Genomic DNA, 22,468 nt, shown 5'->3' with positions numbered 1-22,468 from the left:
TACTGAGCTACACCTATTTTTGGATAATTGCCCAGGGCAATAACCGATACGTGCAGGTTTAAAAGGATTAAACAGTTTTTCCTTTTACGTAGACACTCCATGTGACCGCCAAGTTCAGCATGATAAACATTCCATTACGAAAGAAGACAGTATCTATACTCGACGTGAAGTTTGCGAGTTTATAGCTAATGCTGAGAAAAAACATGCAGGGACAATTAGGCGGCTTGAAACACACATGATCATTGGGCATTCTAAGTGGTGGCCCTACTTCTTATAATAAGTCAACAGCCTCTCTTGAAACCAGATACCTTCCAAGAAACGAAAGGGTGCAGTTTCATATTTCCACATATCATTATTTTGTGAAGAAGCTTATCCAGAAGGAAAAATACCTATCAAAAAAAGCAAAATTAAAAATTGTGCCATATATTGTAGAAGAACACAAAAGCTATTACGATTTGCTTTTATAGTGGCCAGTAGCTGATGTTTCTCTCGATGACGATGAATAAAGTTCTGAAAAAAAGGTCTCTGTAATGTGATGATATTCTTTGGCTATTAAAGAATTGTGTTCATAATATGAGCTAACAGATATAACTGTTTATTTAATAAAGACCTACATTATTTTCAAGTAAAACTACACATTAAATTTTACGGAATATTAAAATGGACCTTAGTCAGCAAGGTAAAATATTTTTTTCTGGTTTCCCATTAGGTATAATCCGTCAAAAATGTATCTAATTGTAGATCTATGTGTATATTCTAGTATGCAATTCTACCAGTGCAGCATTTAACAGCACAAAAGAGAAAACAAGTTTTCTTTGTTTTTCTTGAAACTACAAAAAAAAACTCTTAAGTACCTTTTAAAAATCAGTCATTCATATGGAGAAAAACAAGAATTTCTGATGATAGTTACACCCCAATATAGTGGAGGATCCACCTAGCTACCAATTTTGGTTGGCTTCCAGTCACAGCAATACTCTGCACCAGTAATGGCAACCTGGCACAAACTTAGGAGCCCACTGCTCGGCTCCCAGTTCGAGGCACTGAACACACTATCATCAACACTCTACAAGTAACTCCATCGCACATGCGTGACTTTCAACAGTGTCTCTATAACAGACTTTTATAGTGTGGATATCGGCAGTTGCTACTTGCCTCGAATAACTAACAGCCACCACCTAATGATGTCGCCAGTTGCCTTGAGGAAATATTGTGGGATTTCCAAAATTTGATCTGCAGTTGACCCAAAAGGCAGATAGTACACTTGTAAATTCTTTAAATAAATAATAATAAAGCCTAAAAAATAATAATTCTCCTGGACTATATGCTTTGTAACTGGAGGGAGTGGAAACTGTTGGGTGGAGGGTGTGGGGACAGTATGTTAGCTCAGGTTGAGGCCGCGTTAATTACAGGAACAGAGAATGTATTGTAAAAATAACTCCCATCTGTGCAGTTCAGAAAAGATGGTGGTGGAGGAAAGGATCTAGATGGCTCAGGTAATGAAGTAGCCATTGAAATCAAGTATGGTGTGTTCAGCTATATGTTGTGCGATAGTGTGGTCTACTTTCCTCTTGGCCACAGTTTGGCCGTGGCTATTCATCCTGGTGGACAGCTGGTTGGTAATCATACCAATAAAGAAAGCTGTGCAATGATTCCAGCAGAGTTGGTAAATGACATGGCTGCTTTTCGCAGGTGGCCTGACCCATGATGGGTTAGGATAAACCTGTGACAGGATTCAAATAGGAAGTACTGGGTGGGTGGATTGAGCAGGTCTTGTACCTGGGTCTTCCACAAGGATATGGTCCTTGTGGCCCCAAGGGTTGAGATTGAGATTGGCATAGGAATGGAATAGAATGCTGTGAAGGTTGAGTGGGTGACAGGGCATGGAGGAGTGAGAAGTATCAAGGGTAGATGTCCCTCATTTCAGGGCATGATGATAGATAATCAAAGCCCTGGCAAAGGATATGGTTCAGTTGCTTCAGTCCAGCGTGGTACTGGGTTATGAAAGGGACACTCCTTTTGGTTAATTCCCAAGAATGGGAGTTACACTTGCAACACATTCTTTGCTCCCGTAATTATCCCAGCCTCAATCTACGGTGACATACTGTCCCCACACCTTCCAGCCAACAGTTTCCATCCCCTCTCTCCTGTCATCTCCTCCCCACTTTCATCTCCCACCCTGCATACTTGCCACCCTCTGCCAATACACCTGCCCATCTTTCCCCGATCCTCTCCTTTTTCGCTCCTTTTTTCCGCAACTCCCTGCCCCACAACCTCTTGATGATGCATTTGTTGGCATTCTAGTCCCTGCACATTCCACTAGACAGCATTCATCTTTTCCCTCACTTGTACACCACCATCCCTTCCGCACCCCCTCCAGATTGCTGCTTGCATCCCACGTGATAGTTGCACTTCGGCCCAAGATGCTGAAGTTGGTGGTCATGTGTGCATAAGATATGCTTGCTTGAGAGTATGAATGGTGTGTGTTTCTATGGTCGAAAGTTTTATGGGAGTGTCTTAAATGCACCTGTCTGGAACTTAACATGTCTTCTTTATGGCACGTAGCAATCGGTCTTTTCCCACATTGTTGTTATGGTATAACTAGGTATTCATCTAGCACAATGTAACCACAAGTGTGTGTGTGTGTGTGTGTGTGTGTGTGTGTGTGTAGAGGATGAGGGTGAGGAGAGGGAGAGAGGGGGGGGGGGCACTCTAGCTTGAAAAGGATATGCTGCCAAAGCTCTCACTTTTGTTCACATGTCTTTTGACAATTTCTTGCTGTACTATTTAGTTTGTTGTTACCATTACTTTGTATTTATTTACATTCCATCAGGATTTTCTTTTACTAATAAATGACCCCTCTTTACTCTTTGCAGCTTGCAAAAAATTTCAGCTTTATTTTCTACTATCCTCCAGTTAATTTCAGAGAGAGAGGAAGGTGGTGGGGGGGGGGGGGGGGGGAGGAGGAGGAGGTGTAGGAAGGAGGCAGGGAGGGAAGGAGAGGGAGGATATGGGTATTATTTCTGAGGACTCTCGACACAGATATATTTGTTTCTCAGTTCTACACATTTCACGCATCATTTCACAAATATCTAAATAATTTACAGCTACAGCTATTCTCAAAAGTAGGAACAGAAGAACAAAAGCTACTGACATAAATATGATTAAAAATGGCCATTATGCCCCTTAAAACATGAAAGCATATTCTGGTAAAGAAAAAAAGATAAGAACCAATACCAAATTATGAGGTTTTTGGAACAGTAGTTTCTGTAACAAGTTAAGAAAATGACGAGGTGGTGAAAGAAAGAGAAAAGTAAATAAATGCAAGCCGGAAGCTGCAAGAAGACAGTTGATTCTAGATCTCACATTAAAACACACTATACTTGGAAGATACCAAGAGTAAAACCATCAAGAAACTGAATTATGAAGTTCTGAAAGAGGAGTTGTATTAGTAAGTTTAGAAAAAGTTGAAGTGGTTAGAGGAGAGAGGTAAATCAAAACAGGAAAGAGGGCATAAGAAGACAGCTAATTTTCATTCCTACATTAAAACACTACATGCATACAAAAGACTGTCACTAAAATCATTAGCAAAGGAGTAGAGTAGAAAGTACATATATGTTGAAAAAGAAATTAGTAACAAGCATTTATTCAGACAGTTAAAGTAAAGAAATGACAGGAAGAGAAAGAAAAAGGATACAGAAAAATGAGGAAAAACGCTGGATAAAACACAAAACAAATGATTGAAAAATTCTAAACTGAGAACTGATAGAAAGGAAGAAATTAAGTATAATAGATACATTAGGATTTAATGGCCAGGAATGAACTGTGGTCTTGCTGAAGGAACTATCCTGACAACAGGTGAAAACCTTTAGGAAAGCTACATACAACATTAATCACGAAGCCAGTACGCTATGAGAGAACGAAGACTTCCAAAAACCGTTCTCTGTAATGAAAGAAAATATGGCTATGTAAGTGTACATCTTCTGCAAGCACTTCCACTGAAACTGTTTCGAAATACAGATGTTCATATTTAACCTCTGCAAATGAATACAGTCAGTAACTATAAGTAAATGTGCAATATTCAAATGAACCTTAAGTTTTTTTCATGCTATATGAACTCTCCACAGTAGCTACAGGATGTGGAGAGCACATGATAGAAGTGATGAAACTCCATTATTATAAAACGTTACTATCAAAATCATGCATTAGATCCACAATTATCCTGAAAAAGTAAGACTGGAACTTACCCGTCTCTCACGTTCTTCTGAATGACTATAACTTCGAGTGGATGAGGCGCAACTACCAGTCTCTGAACTGTTCTGTTAAAACATATATCATGTAAATGTACTGCAGATTTATTATTAATCTATTCCAAATTCTCTTCTCAATTTGAAAAATGCAGGCACATATTCTGATACCTTAAGTCACGCAAATATGTTCTAAATGTATTCAAATAAGACCAGTTAATTAAAAAAAAAAAGAACAAAAATTCTTTGTAAAAAATTGACCATTCAACCCAGTCAATTTTTAACAAATCATAATGTACTGATTAACTCTACGAACAATGGCAAGGGAGAGAGCTAGGTAATTCAAAGGTGATGAATCAAGTTACGAAGATAAGCCACATGACAAACTTAAAAAGACCTCCAACATTATAAGTGCACTGCAGATCTTCCAGCTGTATACATACGTATGGATACTGCATTTCATTGTTAACAACAGGAAAAAAAGAGCATATTCTAAAATTCCACTGTTAACACAATCATTAAGTCACTTGGAACTCAAACCTTTCAGAAAAGAATTTTCATCAGCTTCCATTTAGAAATCTGCTGCATTCATGACTGTTATATTAACTTGTAAATTATAGATTGCAGCGATCAGCTAAAAAGGACGATTGATCGCTGCAATCTATAATTTACAAGAAAAGAATCTTATGAATAATTATAAATGTAAGCTTTGGTGGAAGAAAATATGATTAAAATAAATTTATAGGATACATCTAAAATTACAATTACACATTAGACAATTCTGTAATGACCATCAACGCTGATTAACTGACCTGGCGCTCGCAGTGTGAAAGACGACGTTCAGCACGTTCGAGCTTGTCAGCCAACGACTGGAGTTTGCTCTCACTGTCACGCAAATCTTCCACCATTCCTGACAACTTCTGACGTTGTGCTTCTTGGCGCTATGGAAAAAGAAATTAAATTTGCACAAAAGTAAAAATTATAGAATGTGTGTGTGTGTGTGTGTGTGTGTGGTGTGTGTGTAGGCGCGCATGCGTGCACACGCGCATTGAAACATACAGTACGTTGATCTTGTTTATATCTGAAGAATAGCCAAGTTCACAAAACAAGCTGCTAACAAAGTTCTATTTCTATGGACTAATTATCTGAAGTCCATAACCAAAGTTTGCAACAAAATGCTAACACCATGCATTAGAAAAACACATCTCTCCAAAAATAAGTCTACCCCTCATCCTGGGGTCCAAGGAATCTACTCTCACTGGTAACCTTCCCCAACATATTTCTCTCTCCTTCTTGAAGAAAGAACTAACAGTTTCAAAGGATAGAATAGTAGCTGTCAGCAGTACTAAATATTTCGTCTCCTGATGGCCACCTAACTATTTTGTCTCATAATTTTTCTCAATTGATTTTCCTTTTCATACAAAAATAGTGCAGCTCTGTTTAAGTATTAGAAAAAATGTAAAAATAAAATTGTAAACAAAATCTGTTTATTTCCATCACATAACTTTTTATATTTTTATTAATGTGACTGATGATCAAACGATTACCTTTCTCACATGTTTAAACAGCTGGTCACATATGTGGTAAATGAGATACTGAAGATGAACATCTGAAATATACATACAGAGTGTTGTTGTTGTTGTTATTTTCACTCTGATGCCTGGTTTGACACAGCTCTCCAAGCTAGTCATCCTGTGCAAGTCTTGTCATCTCTGCATAACAGCTGTAACATACATCTATTTGAACCTGCTTACTGTATCCAACCCTTGAACTCCCTCCACAATTTTACCCCCACCCCACACTTCCTTCCATTACCAAAGTGAGAATTCCTTGACGCCTCACGATGTGCCCCATCAAACAATCCTTTTTTTTTCAGTTAAGTTGTGGCACAAATTTCTTTTCTCCCCAATTTGTTTCAGCACCTCCTCATTTGTTATTCGATCTACTCATCTAATCTTCAGCATTCTTTGAAAGCACCCCATTTCAGAAGCTCTTTATCATCCATGTTTCACTTCCAAACAAATCTACATTCCTGACAAATACCTTCAGAAAAAACTTCCTAACACTGACATTAACATTAGATGTTAACAAATACCTCTTTTTCAGAAATGCTTTTCCTTGCTACTGCCAGTCTGCATTTATAGCCTCTCTATTAAATGACCAACATCAGCTATTTTGCTGTCCAAATAGCAAAAAGTATGTACTAGTTTTAGATTCTCATTTCCTGTTCTAACACCCTCTGTATTGCCTTCTTTCATACGACTATATTCCATTATCAACGTTTTACTTTTGTTGATGTTCTTCTTATAACAACTTCTTCAAGACACTACCTATTCTGTTCAACCGCTCTTCCAAGTTCCTTGCTGCATCTGATAAAATTACAATGTCATTAGCACACTTCAGGCCACAATCTTTTCTCACTACCACCTCCACAACTGCCTTCCTTTCATGTCCTTCGACTCTTATAACTGCAGTCTGGTTTCTATACAAACTGTAAATAACGTTTCACTTTGTGTATATTATTCCTGCTACCAGCAAATTTTCAAAGAGTGCAGCCCAGTCAGCACTCTGAAAAGCTTTCTCTAAATATACAAATGCAATAAATGTAGATTTGATTTTCTTCAAAATATCTTCTAGGATAGTTCACAAGGTCAGTATTGCCTTGCACATTCCTACATAACTCAAACTGATTTTCCTAAATAATTCAGATATGGCAAAATAAATAAATAAATAAAATAAAATAAAAAATTCTAATGAGTTGTCCTAGTCAGAAGGACAACATACATTATACTGAACATGATATTTCCACACAAAAAGTTGGACGTTAGCCAGCCAAAATTGAATGAAGTCTCAATAACACTCTTTTTACAGCAGTGAGAGGAATATGAATGCCTAGCAGATAATTGTATAAACATTTATGTACATCCACCTATCCTGTTCTTCAATGAATGATCAGTGCAGTTTTGTCCATGTAACTCGATGACATGAAATACCAATAACTGTTTTCCTTAGATGCATTAATCATATTGGCTGCTAAGACACTGCTCACCTTTCTGTCAATGGATGCAAATATGATATTTACCCTTTTCAAAAGTGTGTTTAAGACTAGCTTTTTGTTTAATTCTGAGATATGAGTCTGCAAATACTATATATACTTACCGGGTCACCTGAGGCTTTCAAGGCGTCCATCAATGTGGTTGTTTGTTTAATGTAGTCTCGAATCTGATTCAGACGACTAACAACTTGGGCACGATCAGGCTGCAAAAACAATTATTTTCTTTCCATACTTTTGACAAAGAGCAATGCCAAATGATGTGTAGACAGTCAAACAGACATTACAGCATTCATGTAAAGAATGTGAATTCATTGTGAATCACTTTGCTTAGGAGCTGTAAAAATCACGAGCCAAAAAAATTAACATTTCTCCAATATTACAGAAGGAAAGTTGCTACTCAACTGAGTCGCGACAGGCACAACAAAAAGATTGACACAATTATAGCTTTCAGCCATTAAGGCCTTTGTCAGCAATAGACATACATTCGCGCGCGCGCGCGCGCACGCACACACACACACACACACACACACACACACACACACACACACACACACACACACAAGCAAACGCAACTTGCTCACACGTCTGCAGTCTCAGATAACTGAAACCACACTGCAAGCAGCAGCACCAGTGCATGATGGGAGTGGCGACTGGGTGGGGGTAAGGAGGAGACTGGGGTGGGGATGGGGAGGGATAGTATGGTGGGGGTGGCGGACATTGAAGTGCTGCAGTTTAAACAGAGGACAGGAGAGAAGGTGGGGAGGAGGTTGGGGGTAAGAAGCGGAAAGGAGAGGAATAAAAAGACAGGGTGTGCCGGTGAAATGACAGCTGTGTAGTGCTGGAATGGGAACAGGGAGGGGCTGGATGGGTGACTAACAGTGACTAACGAAGGTTGGGAACAGGGAGGGGCTGGATGGGTGAGGACAGTGACTAACGAAGGTTGAGACCAAGAGGGTTACGGGAACATAGGATGCATTGCAGGGCGAGTTTCCCCCTCCCTGTTCCCACTCCAGTACTGAACAGCTATAATTTCACTGCCACAGAAGGTTGAGACCAAAAGGGTTACGGGAACATAGGATGCATTGCAGGGAGAGTTTCCCCCCTCCCTGTTCCCATTCCAGCACTAAACAGCCATAATTTCACTGCTGCACCCAGTCTTTTAATTTCTTTTTATTTCTCTCCTTTCTGCTACTTCCTCCCCCCCCCCCCTCCCCATACCCCTCTTCACCTTCTTTCCTACCCTCTGTCTAAACTGCAGCACTTCAATGTCCACCACCCCCACCATACTATCCCTCCCCATCCCCGCCCCAGCCTCCTCCTTACCCCCACCCAATTGCCACTCCCATCATGCACTGGTGCTGCTGCTTGCAGTGCGGTTTCAGTTATCTGAGACTGGAGACATGTGTGCAAGTTGTGTGTGTGTGTGTGTGTGTGTGTGTGTGTGTGTGTGTGTGTGTGTGTGTGTTTGTGCGTGGGAGCGCGCGCGCACGCGTGTGTGAATGTATGTCTATTGCTGACAAAGGCCTTAATGGCCGAACGCTATAATTGTGTCAATCTTTTTGTTGTGCCTATCGCGACTCAGCATCTCCGCTATATGGTGAGTAGCAACTTTCCTTCTCTAATACTGTTACATTCCATCCTGGATTATCCATTGTTTGATTTTAACATTTCTCCAATGTCTTCCTCACTAATTGCAGAAAGAAAAATAATTTTCATTGTCCTCTGAGAAGTTCTTACTGCTATATCTTAAAATCTACAAATTCAGTGATCAGTATAAATTTCAAGTATTAAAATTTAAGAATAAGTAGGACACTTCCATTACTCGGTTCACAAAGCTGTTTAAAAATTATTGAACACAAGCAAAGGAAGCAGGTTTATAGCTGAAGACTATTCTCAAATTATATTCATTACAATAAGAAAGGAGAAGAGTAAAAAAAAAAAAAAAAAAAAAAAAAAAAAAAAAAAAAAAAAAAAAAGAATAAGAATAAGAAGAAGAGAAAATGAGTAATATATGCTGGACTGCAATAGGAAGTTTATGGAATGTAGTAGATCTTTCACATTGTAACAGAATTTTCACAAAGTTGATAAAGCAGTGACTATTGTCAACACAAAACAATCTTGAACAGAAAATAGATGCAATAATAATACTCATGAAGGAGTTTATACAGATAGTTATAACGATAGGGATCTAAGGCAAACTAAAAGTCAATTGAAGCAGTCAATTATAAGAAAATTACACAGGCTAAGCAAGCTGGAAAATTAAATTTGCAGAAGTATGTAGATGATGACAATGCAATATTTTTGGAGGAAAAAAAAGAGAGACTGAAGAAATAATGACAACAAAGTGAGACTGAATTCACATCATAACATAAAGTGTGGTACAATATTGTGATAACAACACTATATCATAAGGAGCTGTTCCTCATAATATTTTGCAACTATAAGCACATCATGAAGAACATGTTTATACTGCAACTGTAATGATATTGACTAAATTGTTTAAGAATTCCTAATTTCAATTTATTACCTTTGATATATTACTCTTACTGTCCTTATCTTGAACCATATTGCGAGCTGCTGTTGCTTCATGGCCATTCATGGTTGCTGGGAGAAAATTGTGGACACTCCAATTTCCCTTCAACACAAAGACTTTGTGTGTTATTTGTACACTGAATCATCAGTAGATTATAATAAGATGTACATAATTATCGTATCTCCCTCACCTGTAATTCTTCAGCGTGCAGGAGATGATGTGTCCCAATACTAGTACAGTCAACAGGACCTAATTAAAATTATATTAATATGTAAGCCTTCTTCACAAAATTCTACACAGAAAAGATAAAATAATGATAAATTATTATTTTATGTTTCTCAATCACTACAGCTGCAATCTTTCGAGTTTACATATTTTCGCTGAGCCTTTGTTTTTAAAGACATATCTCTATACTTTCAAATTAATGTCTTCACTGGATAGTGTTCCATTCATATGTTATGCTAAGAAATGTGATAGAAAATGTTTCTTTACCTGAAACTACAAAGGTTATTTTAATCATTCTGAGAGGGATGTTCAATAAGCAATGCAAAACTTTTTTTTCTGAATGCAAGTTGCTTTTATTCAGGGTTCCAGTACACTATATTATTCCCCACTATTCTGATTACAAAACACTATTTTTCAATGTGTTGGCCTTATGACACCTTACAGGGATGGCATGTATGCCCACATGGTATCACTCTACTGGTTGACATTGGAGCCAACGTCTTGCTGCACCAATAACCCCCCCCCCCCCCCCATCATCCATGTACTGCTTCCCTTAGAGTGCATCCTTCATTAAGCTAAACAGATGGAAGTCAGAAGGAGTGAGATCCAGACTGTAGGGTGGATAAGGACAAATTGTCCAACAAAGTTTTGTGAGCTGCTCTCAGGTACACACACTTTTGTGAGGCCTTACACTGTCATGGAGAAGGAAAAATTCATTTGCATTTTTGTGATGATGAACATGCTGAAGTTGTTTCTTCAATTTCCTGAGGTTAGCACAATACACTTCAGAGTTAATTGTTGCACCACAAGTAAGAACATCAAACAGAATAATCCCTTCAGAGTCCCAAGTGATCATCGCCATGACTTAACTGGCTGAGAGTGCAGCTTTGAAATTTTTCTTCAGTGGAGAGGTGGTGTGGTGTCACATAATGGACTGCCATTTTGTTTCCAGTCCAAAGTAATGAACCTGTGTTTCATTGCCTGTGACGATATTTGGTAAAAAATTGTTACAATCTGCCTCATAAAGTGCATGCAATTCCACACAGATTATCCGTCTCTGTTCTTTATGGTCTTCTGTCAGACACTGAGCAACCAAGCGTGCAGACACTTTTGAGTACCCCAAATGATGGATGCGCGTGTCAGCACTACCAACAGAGACATCCAGTTGTGCAGCAAGGTGTAATATTGCGATTCATCAATCAACTTGAATAAGAGTGTCCGCACATTCCAATGATGCATGAGTCACAACTGTGTGCGGCCAGCTGCCACATGGAAGACCAGACAGCTTGTGATGGTGTCAGATGCCTTGCTCAATGACTCACCATGCTTTTGTTCACTGCCAGGTCTCCACGGGAATTCTGCAAATGCCTTCGAATATCTCCGATGGTTTGGTTTTCCATCAAAACAAACTAAATGACAGCTCTCTGCTTGGAACACACCTCTATTACAGATGCAATTTTGAAGGCTACGTACGAGATGTGTTCAAAAAGTAAGGTGACTCCATATTTTTATGAACAAATATTTATTTATTCATCAATATTCATGTTGTCCCCTTCAAAGTAATTCCCGTCAAATACAATATACTTGTGCCAATGCTTCTTCCAATTCTCGAAACACTTCTCATAGGCACTTTTTCGTACAGCCTTCAGTACTTCCAGTGATGCAGTTTTTATTTCCTCAATCATTGAAAATCTTCATCCTTTTATAGGTCTCTTCAGTGTTGGCAACAGGAAAACGTCACAGGGGGCTAAATCCGGAGAATATGGTGGCTGAGGCATGATTGTTGTGCTGTTTTTGGCCCAAAAAATCCCTCACAAGCAACGATGAGTGAGCAAGTGCACTGTTGTGATGCAAAAGCCATGAGTTGTTTTTCCACAATTCCGGACTTTTTTGCATATTGCTTCTCGCAAGCAGTGCATAACATCAAGGTAATACTCCTAATTTACCGTACGACATTGAGACTTTGACATTTGATCAAATTTAGCATGCTCTTTTCAGTCTTGGTTCTCCGGGATGCTTTCATTGAGACGATTGGGCTTTGGTTTCGACTTCATAACCGTAAGCCTATGGTTTGTCGCCAGTTATGGCCCTTTTGAGCAAATGAGGATCATCATTGACGTCATTCAAGAGCTCCTGAGCAACACTCATGCGACGATTATTCTGATCAAAATTGAGAAGTTTTGGAACCAACTTCACTAACACACATCTCATGCCCAAAACGTCCAAAAAATTGCACGGCACGAGTTGATCAATTTGCCAACATCCTCAGCAACTTCTCTTACAGTAATCTGATGATTTTCCAAAACAATTTTCTTCACAGCTTCGAAGTTATCATCTGTTGTTGATGTGTTGGGATGTCCAGAGCGAGGTTTGTAATTGGCATCTTCTCGGCTATTTTCAAAGAGCTTGTACCACTTATTAACAGTTTTTTTTTTTTTTTACTTAGAGCAGATTCACTATATGCCACTGTCAACATTTCAAGTGTTTTAGAGCACTTGATTCCATTTTTCACACAAAATTTAATGCAAATTCTTTGCTCCATTTTTTATGATTGGAAATCGCCGAGTACACTAACACACGTCTTTCTATCTGTCAAAAACAAATCAAGTATACTGCACACTTGAAACTTTGAACATATGTTCGGGATATGTGTACCAACATAAAAAAAAAGATCGATAATCGAATGTATGTTGCCCACTCAATTTGAAAAGTCACCTTACTTTTTGAACAGCCCTCGTACAGTGCTGCCACCTACTGGAACTTCTTGAAACTACAGGTGCTGGAGTGGCAATACTCCATGATGTTCCACAACAAATTCCCCATTTTTTCAACTGGATTTAGCCAAGGAAAAAAAATGTGTTGCATTACTTATTGAACACCCCTCTAAATATGGTCGCTGTTTGTGATGAGTCTCTGGGCAATTTGTTTTTAGTTCACAGTTTACTTTTGCATTATTGGTGAAAGGAAGAGTGGATTGTCCACAGTCAAGTTTACTCGTCATTTCTCCTGGAGTCTCACAAAGGAATAGTCCAATCCATCATGTTGAAACCAGTCTTGAAATGTTTTACATCGAAAGAATACACCAAAAAGATGGCACTGTCAGAATTTTAGCTGCTGAGACAGATGGCAAATATTTTAAAAAGTCCTGTTTAACTTATTCATTTCTGCCAGATGCAGATGTGCTTTTATCAGGATTGTACAACCTCCCTGCCTAGTGGCGAATGAGCGGAACCAGCTTTGACGAGAGTGTGCACCCTATAGTGCGGGACAAGAGGGAATTTCAGTAACTAAGTCACACAATAAATATCACATATCATTAGTTTTTTGGATCATTATGGCTCATACCGACAGCTAAGCTGTTGCAGATGTAATTGTTCCACAGGTAACTAGCAGTAAACAAAACCCATGGCATGTTTTGATATCATGTTACATATGTCTTTCATTATTTCAATCAGGAATTAAATTTGTTGAAACGGAAAAGTACATACATGCACATCTTGCTGTAACAAGTCTTGTAGCAAAGTTCTTACAATAATTTTGAATTTTATACATTTTACTTACAATGAAACAGTTTCTTTTATATAGCTTATTGTCTGCACAAAAATGCAAAGTGTCTATTGAGTGAGGAAAGTAAATATTTTTCCTCACACCAGGCACACTCCACAATCAAAAAGTTTATATATTTAGGCACTTCATTGTAATTACTTATTTTGTTTCGACAAAATCTGAACAGAGTAATAAACAGCCCCAGCTGCTGTTCTGTGAACAAAGCATAGCTGGTCAAGTTTACAAAATGTAGCAATGCAAACTGAGAATGCACAAATGACCAAAGTTTAAGAATACTTTTCCATTGATAAGCCTTAAATGATGATGAGCTATCGGAAATTATACTGTTAGGCAATTTTCTAATCAACTTAATGTTCTGGGGGGAATCCATATTATATAGACAGTCTCTTTGTTGTCGACCTGAAAGATAGTTGGGTCATTATGTCTAAGCCAACAAAAGCAACAAATTATTTTTTGCAGCTGGTAAGAAGACATTTCGAATTAAACACTGGAAAATACTACTACTGACAATAACACTATAGCAAGTAAACTGTTGTTTTTTTAACTATCCAAACTTTTTGTCAGATTCCTAAATACTGATATAATGATGGGGATATAGCAATTCACTCATACTTATCACTGGTGTTTTTGTATACAATCATTGATTGCACAATTACCTGCCTATTTTTTCACTGCAAAACAACAAAGGGTAGTTGCTTTATAAGATCTGACTGATAAGCAGTTGTGTGGATAAAAGCACACTTCCTCTTCACTTCAGCTACAAATACCATATGAGTTCTTGAGGCTGTTTAACCAGTTCAAGGAAGCCTGGATATCATATAAGTCTATTTAACTAGCAATTCAGAGAGCCCTGTCTCGAAAGTATGCATCAAATGGTCCACTGTGTTTCACACAAACAGTTCTAAATCTTTCAAACAGTGTTCTCGCACCCTTTTCGGAGTTTCATTTTGGTGCACATCAGTTTTGCATGTAATTCTTTCCTCCATTTGTGCAATTCACAATCAAATTTTACAGAACAAACTTAAGTACATTTTCCCCCTCCATCAATTGACATAAAATTCCTATCACCATTTGAATTAGTGTCATATAAAAGTGGCAAATCACACATGTGTAGGTCTTAAGAAGACTTACATGATGTTGTGTACATACCACATTCCTCATATTTTATCTTTGTGAGATTGGGAACATTAAATTGATTCCACATTACAATGATAAACTGGTACCTGCACAATGACAGATTCTATTAGAGAAAACACAAAGAATATTAATTCAGTTTTATTCCCATTGTTAACAATTACTAATACCATACAAACGACTGATACCTATTGTTGTTTACATCTAAATCAACATCCATACCCCAAAATCACTGTGTACTGCATGGCGGAGGTTTCTTCCTGTTCCATTCACTAATGGAGCATGGGAAGACTGACTGCTTAAATTTCTCTGTGAGTGCTGTAATTAGGGTTGACTGTTTAAATTCTTCTGTGTGTGCTGTAATTAGTTTAATCTTGTCTTCGAAGTCCCTGTGGAACTGTATAGAGGATACATTGCAAATTCAAGAGACAACTAACTGTCAATCTTTATGATATGGTTGTATAATATTATCTGTTTATTGAATTGCTGTCAGCCAAAACTGTGCACCAACTGTGTAGCACATGCAATGTCTGCTCCGGCCACACTAGGGGTATATGTTTCTCCTGCCACCTGGTGAAAAACGATATTGGAAATTTTCAACAGTTTAAAAACTTGCAATAAAGCTAAGCAGATAAAATATTAACAGGGCATTTATATGGTTGTATTCTAACTATGGGGAAAATTTTGTGGCTGGTTTTAATATGCTGAATTGCACCATTCCCCTGTCAGACTTACTTTTGGTTCGACACGCAGTTTGGAAAGTTCAAAAAGATGGACTGAGCTCACTGTGTTCTGTTTTCATTGGAAGTTTTTGATATACTAGGATTCAAATATCTTTTGAAATGATTTTAAGACCACATATGAATTTAGAATAACAGGAGTACTGTTTGTGAGAATATAGATTTTCCCGGCATATACTACTGATGAAAAGCTTCACCAGAAGACGATGAGTACAGCACTTGTGAAAATGTCATGGTACCTTAAACCTGTAACCCAACTGGAAACCCGAGAGCTTTTCATCATAAATATTGCTATTTTTGTCTTGTAAAGCAGGAAAAGGGCAATGAAACATATTTTATTCCCAATAACAAGTAAAAAATTATTGACTTTGCCCAGTTACACTAAATGAAAACATTTTAGACATTCAACTTTCAGTGATTAATAAACATTCTTTTTTGAACTCTTCTCGGATATTCATCCTGGTGGCACAGTCCAGATGGTGCAATATTTCAGCAAGCTAGCATGATGCTATTTTCAGCTGTTAGTGATGACTGACTGTCTTCCACTTTGTGCTGTCTTCATATTCCCTACCCTCCTGCAGTCTGTTACAGGCTGGCAGGACCCAGGCTTGGCTCCAAAGGCAAGGTGATGAGAAAGTGGTTGATAAAAGCATGAGCTATGGTCCTTGGTCACTGTGCTGACACTATCAGGCCCAGGACAGTGCTGCTGCAGAGGCAGAGGCCACAGCGGCTAGCCATTTGGAATGATGATAGGAACCTGCTAATGAATGGCATCAAATTGTGTTTAGTGATAAATAATGGGTCTGCACTACCTCAGATTATCATCATTGACCTAGTGTGGGGGCCTATTCTTTCAATGTTTTGGTGGGCCACAGCAGTATTACCCCTGGTGTCACGGTGTGGGGAGCCATCGGGTAGGACTTCAGGTCAGTATTGGTAGTGACTGAAGGAACTCTGAGGGCACAACAATATCTCATGGACATCCTGCATCCTCATGAGTTACCCCTTATGCGACAGTATCCTGGTTCCTTTTTTGAACAGGACAACGCTCATCCACATATCGTGTATCTCTACGATTACATATACTACCAACAGCAGAGTAACCTGCGAAACAACATGTCATACATCAGCTACTATGTAAACACTGTCCGGCCTTCCACATCGGCTTGACTACCACCAAATTATCAATTGGGATGAATGGGGACAGGCAGAGGGCAAATACTGGCAACTCACAATATCCTGTCACATAGCATGCTCTACAACATGACATTTGACCTTGGTGGCTGTTTAACCACTCGAGCCATCTGGATTCTTCCCCCAGACACCAGTTTCTCAGAACTCCACAGTTGGGAACTAGCACTACAACATGTCCTGGATTTTTGCCACCCAACTAGCCGTAATTTACGTTAATTTCTTCTGTCTCAGCATTTCTGCACTGTAACTACTCCTTGCTTCACTCCGTTTTAGTTTTCTATATCTTTTATTGTCTTTCCCGTCTATTTTTCACCACCCCCTCCCATCTCTGTTATGTACAATGCACTTAGATTTCCACTCTTATTAATGATGTTTTAGTAGTAATCTCTGTCTTGCATATTATCCTATCCTCCACCTTTAAGCTACCAGGTTTTCAAATCTTGTCCGATGCAGTCACCAACAATCGGTCTTTCCTTCTCATCCTGTATGGTAAGTCTCCACTGACCTGCACTTGTGTGTGACTTTCCTGAAATCTACCCCTTTTCCTAGACCTTTACAGTCATTTTCCTTCACTCTTCTTTCTTCCCCTTCGACTCTTCTGCCTGAAGGAGGAGCCACTGGCTTCGAAAGCTTGCAAATTACAACAGTCTTTTAAGTGTGTGTTCTGCCATTGCTTGGTGAGTAGATTTTTTATCTATCCAATTAAATTATTTTGTCAATAATTGATTGTTTTCATTGTTCTATGAAGTGTCTGTGTGATGTGGAGAAACTCCCATGGCCAGCAAGATCCCCGGATCTGTCCCCGATAGAACATGTGTGGGCATCTGCTCTGTTCCAAAGCCAGTGTCCAAGATATCAAGGATCAGTTATAATAGTTGAGGCCTGGCTTGCCTCACGAGAGGATACAATAGCTTCATGGCACACTTCCCAATCAAATCAGTGCACACATCCAGGCCACACTGTCATATTCTTTATAAATTTGACTTGATTTTGTAATCACTGAAATAACATCACATACCATGTCGGTCCAAGAAGTTGCATAGAATTATCTCCTGTCCTTCTGGGTGCTTCACATTTTTTCTTATGCCATGTACATTGATGGGGACTTTCCCTCCATTATATCTCCCATTCAGACAATCCCCAAGACAAATTTTCCCGGATCTTTCACCTAACCTTCACTATTCCTCTCTTATCATTTTTGAACTTGCTCCTCCCCTATCTCTTCCTAGTTTTGTGAATATCACATTTTTTCAGCCCTCACTTTAGAACTACCACTGAGTGAAAACTGCCTCCCCATTCATTGTGCATCCCCTTACTTTCCCACCCCGTTCTCGGCCTGTACATTTTAACTCTTCTCTGTTTCTATATGTCTTTCTTCTCTATACCCATCTGTCTGTCAGCTATTCTAAAACAGCAGCTGTGACTGGAAGTAGTTGGATATCTGTGGTTATATTTGAGAGAGTGTGTACTTTAATGATGATAAGAGTGGCAGCTGGAAGGCTAATAACTTCTCTGGACTGTTACAAGGATTTACGCTCTACTTATCAATCAGATACATGTGATCTTTCATCTTTTTTTTTTTCTTTGTTTCCACCCTAAAACTTCCATTAGCGTACTGTCATAATGATAAGAGATACTTACAAGTGTTTGAAGAGAGTATTTATATGACCATTTCTATCTTTCTAAGCAAAAGAAATGGAGTGAGGGCAGAAAGTGAGTGAGTGAGTGAGTGAGTGAGTGTGCGTGTATTTAAATACTAATACAAGTAATTTGTACAAATGATCTGCACACTGCTACAGCCCATATTCATGGAGAAAATATTTTATTTTTGTACACTACTCGCATTTTCTACAGCATTATGAAATACTTCAAATGGAAAAATAACTGTTTTGTTAATGATTTTTCTGGAATAACTTGTAGATTATGAGGTATCAAGCCTTACCTGGATCTAAACTCTCAGTTCGAGTATTGCTGGCTTTTCGTGTATGCCTTTGACTGTGCTGCGATATGCTGCCTGTATATCTGCTATCTTGTGATACCTAAAATCAAGAGTGACATCATCTTGCATCAAGCTTTACATGCATATTTGACATAAACACAGTTATTCATACATAACATTTTCTTCCTTTTTATTGAAAATGTAAGTATTTAGCAAACACGACAAAACTCCAAAATGACTTGTATGGTACAATGACAATGCTAACTAGATGAATGGTCACTGTGTGTGTGTGTGTGTGTGTGTGTGTGTGTGTGTGATGTGGGGAGAAGGGGAACTATTACGAATATGAAGACACCAATAATGAATGTGAACCACATAAAAATAAAAGGTTGTAGATTCTGAGTGCCTAGGAAAGATTCCACTACGAATTTCATCAATAGGTTGGCTTATAGAGGGCCATGCAAGTGACCACAGCTATGCAAACTTCTCATCGAAGTTGAAGTAGTTATGAGTGAGAATACTGTTAGTCATCTGTATAAGGAGTGAGGTGGTACGTTTAAAGTCATTAGGATATTGCAAGAGGTAGCATTTGATGTCAGCAAGATCATAACAGTAGATGATGTCGCCGTATTGGGAGGTGGTGTCAACAGTGATGAGCAGGAAGTTGGATGTCAATAGAGTACAAATGGTGGGGTGATAGTAAAAGTACTTGATATAGTAAGTTGGGCTATAAACACTGGGTAGGATATGATGACTGATCAGGGAAAGGAGAGGGAGAGAGGGAAGGAGATTTTGGAAGAAGATGCTTTTAGGTGAGATATTCTGAAGTGTGTCTCAGGATCTGAACAGAGAATGAATGGCTGAGATGGGTTCATTGCATTTAGAATGAATAAATCCCATGTTCACCCAGAAAATTTACAGAGAGACAATAAGCAAACAGTTTGGGAATATGACATTTAGGAACAATGTGTGAATTGTGAGGACAGGAAAGAATGTTGTTCTGAGTGAGATACTTTCAAGTAATACACACTTCATCAATGTTAACAATGCAAAGTTATTCAATGCATATATTTACACATAGATGCAATCATCAATGCAGACAAATGAGAGGGTTTTTGGCATGAAATGAAAGAGCCTTACATTAAAGACAAGGTGAGTTGTAGCATCGTGCAACCCATATGCCAAAATATAGAGTGCTAGAAAAAAAGGGAGCGGGGCAGGGGGAGCAATTATTCTGCACACATACATATATAGATCACAATTCCTGATGTGACACAATAGTCTTCTGAGATCATCAGTCATGAGAGTTCATGGATTTACTCATCTAACTCCAGTGGTAGACACTGCAAGAGAGACATTATACCTCACAGGCATATTTACTTTTAAAATTCTGAGAATGTACATTCCAAAATGAGTCAAACAACATATACTACTTTGTCCCATATATGTTTCATGAAATAACAATGACAGTAAAACCTGGGAAATTCAGTTCATGAAGAGGCTTACTGATGGTAGTTCTTCCCACGCTCATCCACAAATGGAAGAAAAGAATGGGAAAAGAATAGTGGTGCACAAAGTATCCATTGTCACAAAGAGTTAGGTGGCAAGCAGACACATGTAGATGTCAATATCCAACTGTGATGTCTACAATTAATTACAATATAATGGTAAGTACCCAAGCATTCTCGAATGCCCCATTTCACATTGCACAATGTAACACACACATACAGGGTGTTTCAAAAATGACCGGTATATTTGAAACAGCAATAAAAACTAAACGAGCAGCGATAGAAATACACCGTTTGTTGCAATATGCTTGGGACAACAGTACATTTTCAGGCGGACAAACTTTCGAAATTACAGTAGTTACAATTTTCAACAACAGATGGCGCTGCAAGTGATGTGAAAGATATAGAAGACAACGCAGTCTGTGGGTGCGCCATTCTGTACGTCGTCTTTCTGCTGTAAGCGTGTGCTGTTCACAACGTGCAAGTGTGCTGTAGACAACATGGTTTATTCCTTAGAACAGAGGATTTTTCTGGTGTTGGAATTCCACCGCCTAGAATACAGTGTTGTTGCAACAAGACGAAGTTTTCAACGGAGGTTTAATGTAACCAAAGGGCCGAAAAGCGATACAATAAAGGATCTGTTTGAAAAATTTCAATGGACTGGGAACGTGACGGATGAACGTGCTGGAAAGGTAGGGCGACCGCGTACGGCAACCACAGAGGGCAACACGCAGCTAGTGCAGCAGGTGATCCAACAGCGGCCTCGGGTTTCCGTTCGCCGTGTTGCAGCTGTGGTCCAAATGACGCCAACGTCCATGTATCGTCTCATACGCCAGAGTTTACACCTCTATCCATACAAAATTCAAATGCGGCAACCCCTCAGCGCCGCTACCATTGCTGCACGAGAGACATTCGCTAACGATATAGTGCACAGGATTGATGACGGCGATATGCATGTGGGCAGCATTTGGTTTACTGACGAAGCTTACTTTTACCTGGACGGCTTCGTCAATAAACAGAACTGGCACATATGGGGAACCGAAAAGCCCCATGTTGCAGTCCCATCGTCCCTGCATCCTCAAAAAGTACTGGCCTGGGACGCCATTTCTTCCAAAGGAATCATTGGCCCATTTTTCAGATCCGAAACGATTACTGCATCACGCTATCTGGACATTCTTCGTGAATTTGTGGCGGTACAAACTGCCTTAGACAACACTGCGAACACCTCGTGGTTTATGCAAGATGGTGCCCAGCCACATCGCACGGCCGACGTCTTTAATTTCCTGAATGAATATTTCGATGATCGTGTGATTGCTTTGGGCTATCCGAAACATACAGGAGGCAGCGTGGATTGGCCTCCCTATTCGCCAGACATGAACCCCTGTGACTTCTTTCTGTGGGGACACTTGAAAGACCAGGTGTACCGCCAGAATCCAGAAACAATTGAACAGCTGAAGCAGTACATCTCATCTGCATGTGAAGCCATTCCGCCAGACACGTTGTCAAAGGTTTCGGGTAATTTCATTTAGAGACTACGCCATATTATTGCTACGCATGGTGGATATGTGGAAAATATCGTACTATAGAGTTTCCCAGACCGCAGCGCCATCTGTTGTTGAAAATTGTAACTACTGTAATTTCGAAAGTTTGTCTGCCTGAAAATGTACTGTTGTCCCAAGCATATTGCAACAAACGGTGTATTTCTATCGCTGCTCGTTTAGTTTTTATTGCCGTTTCAAATATACCGGTCATTTTTGAAACACCCTGAATATTATGAATCAGGATGTCAAGCTAAAATAATCAATGTGTCAATTTTCCATGCCAGGTATTAGATTTTTCAAGTTCATTTCTCCCAGTAATTCCTATAGTAAAAATCTCACAGCAACTAAATGAGAAATCTACGGTTACAGAAACAATATGTCATACTACCATTTGTTTGCACTTATTAATTTTAGTTTAGTATTTTACTTGTGGTCTGGAATAAATTTATCGAAATATTCTGATACTCAACTACTCATTACGGCCAATGTTTTACCACAATGATGGTGATACTGAATAAAACAGAGAGACTTTTAGGATTTTGGCAGCTTTTCCAAGCTCTGGTTTAGAGCTGAAATTGTATTTTTTAACTTGTCATCTGGCAAAATCTGTTATAATAAACAGAAACTGAACTGTAATTGTTTATTCTCAAGTCAAGTCAAGTCACTTTTCAGCAAAAAGCTTTGTAGCAAAAAGAACTTCTCACTGTAGCCATTTTTCTCTTCATTAAGAGTGGTAAAGACTTGAACCTTATGGTTTATCGTCATACTTGCTCACAGTCATCAAGTTG

At 38.9% G+C, this 22,468-nt stretch overlaps 1 protein-coding gene across 4 annotated transcripts in view; it reads right to left on the bottom strand.

Annotated features, from left to right (window-relative positions):
* Positions 1-22,468, bottom strand: part of LOC124788117 (pericentriolar material 1 protein-like) — a 392,802-nt gene that overhangs the window by 355,843 nt on the left and 14,491 nt on the right. For all 4 annotated transcript variants that reach the window (XM_047255242.1, XM_047255241.1, XM_047255243.1 and 1 more), the window contains 6 exons: positions 18,635-18,731; positions 10,023-10,081; positions 9,827-9,934; positions 7,404-7,502; positions 5,057-5,185; positions 4,245-4,316 (listed from right to left, as the gene is read on the bottom strand). In XM_047255242.1, coding sequence (XP_047111198.1) covers positions 4,245-4,316; positions 5,057-5,185; positions 7,404-7,502; positions 9,827-9,934; positions 10,023-10,081; positions 18,635-18,731 — 564 coding nt within the window. The remainder of the gene's footprint in view (positions 1-4,244; positions 4,317-5,056; positions 5,186-7,403; positions 7,503-9,826; positions 9,935-10,022; positions 10,082-18,634; positions 18,732-22,468) is intronic.

This window comes from Schistocerca piceifrons, chromosome 3 (assembly GCF_021461385.2).
Source record: "Schistocerca piceifrons isolate TAMUIC-IGC-003096 chromosome 3, iqSchPice1.1, whole genome shotgun sequence".
NCBI lineage: Eukaryota > Metazoa > Arthropoda > Insecta > Orthoptera > Acrididae > Schistocerca > Schistocerca piceifrons.
This window is presented reverse-complemented; position numbering and strand designations above follow the sequence as displayed.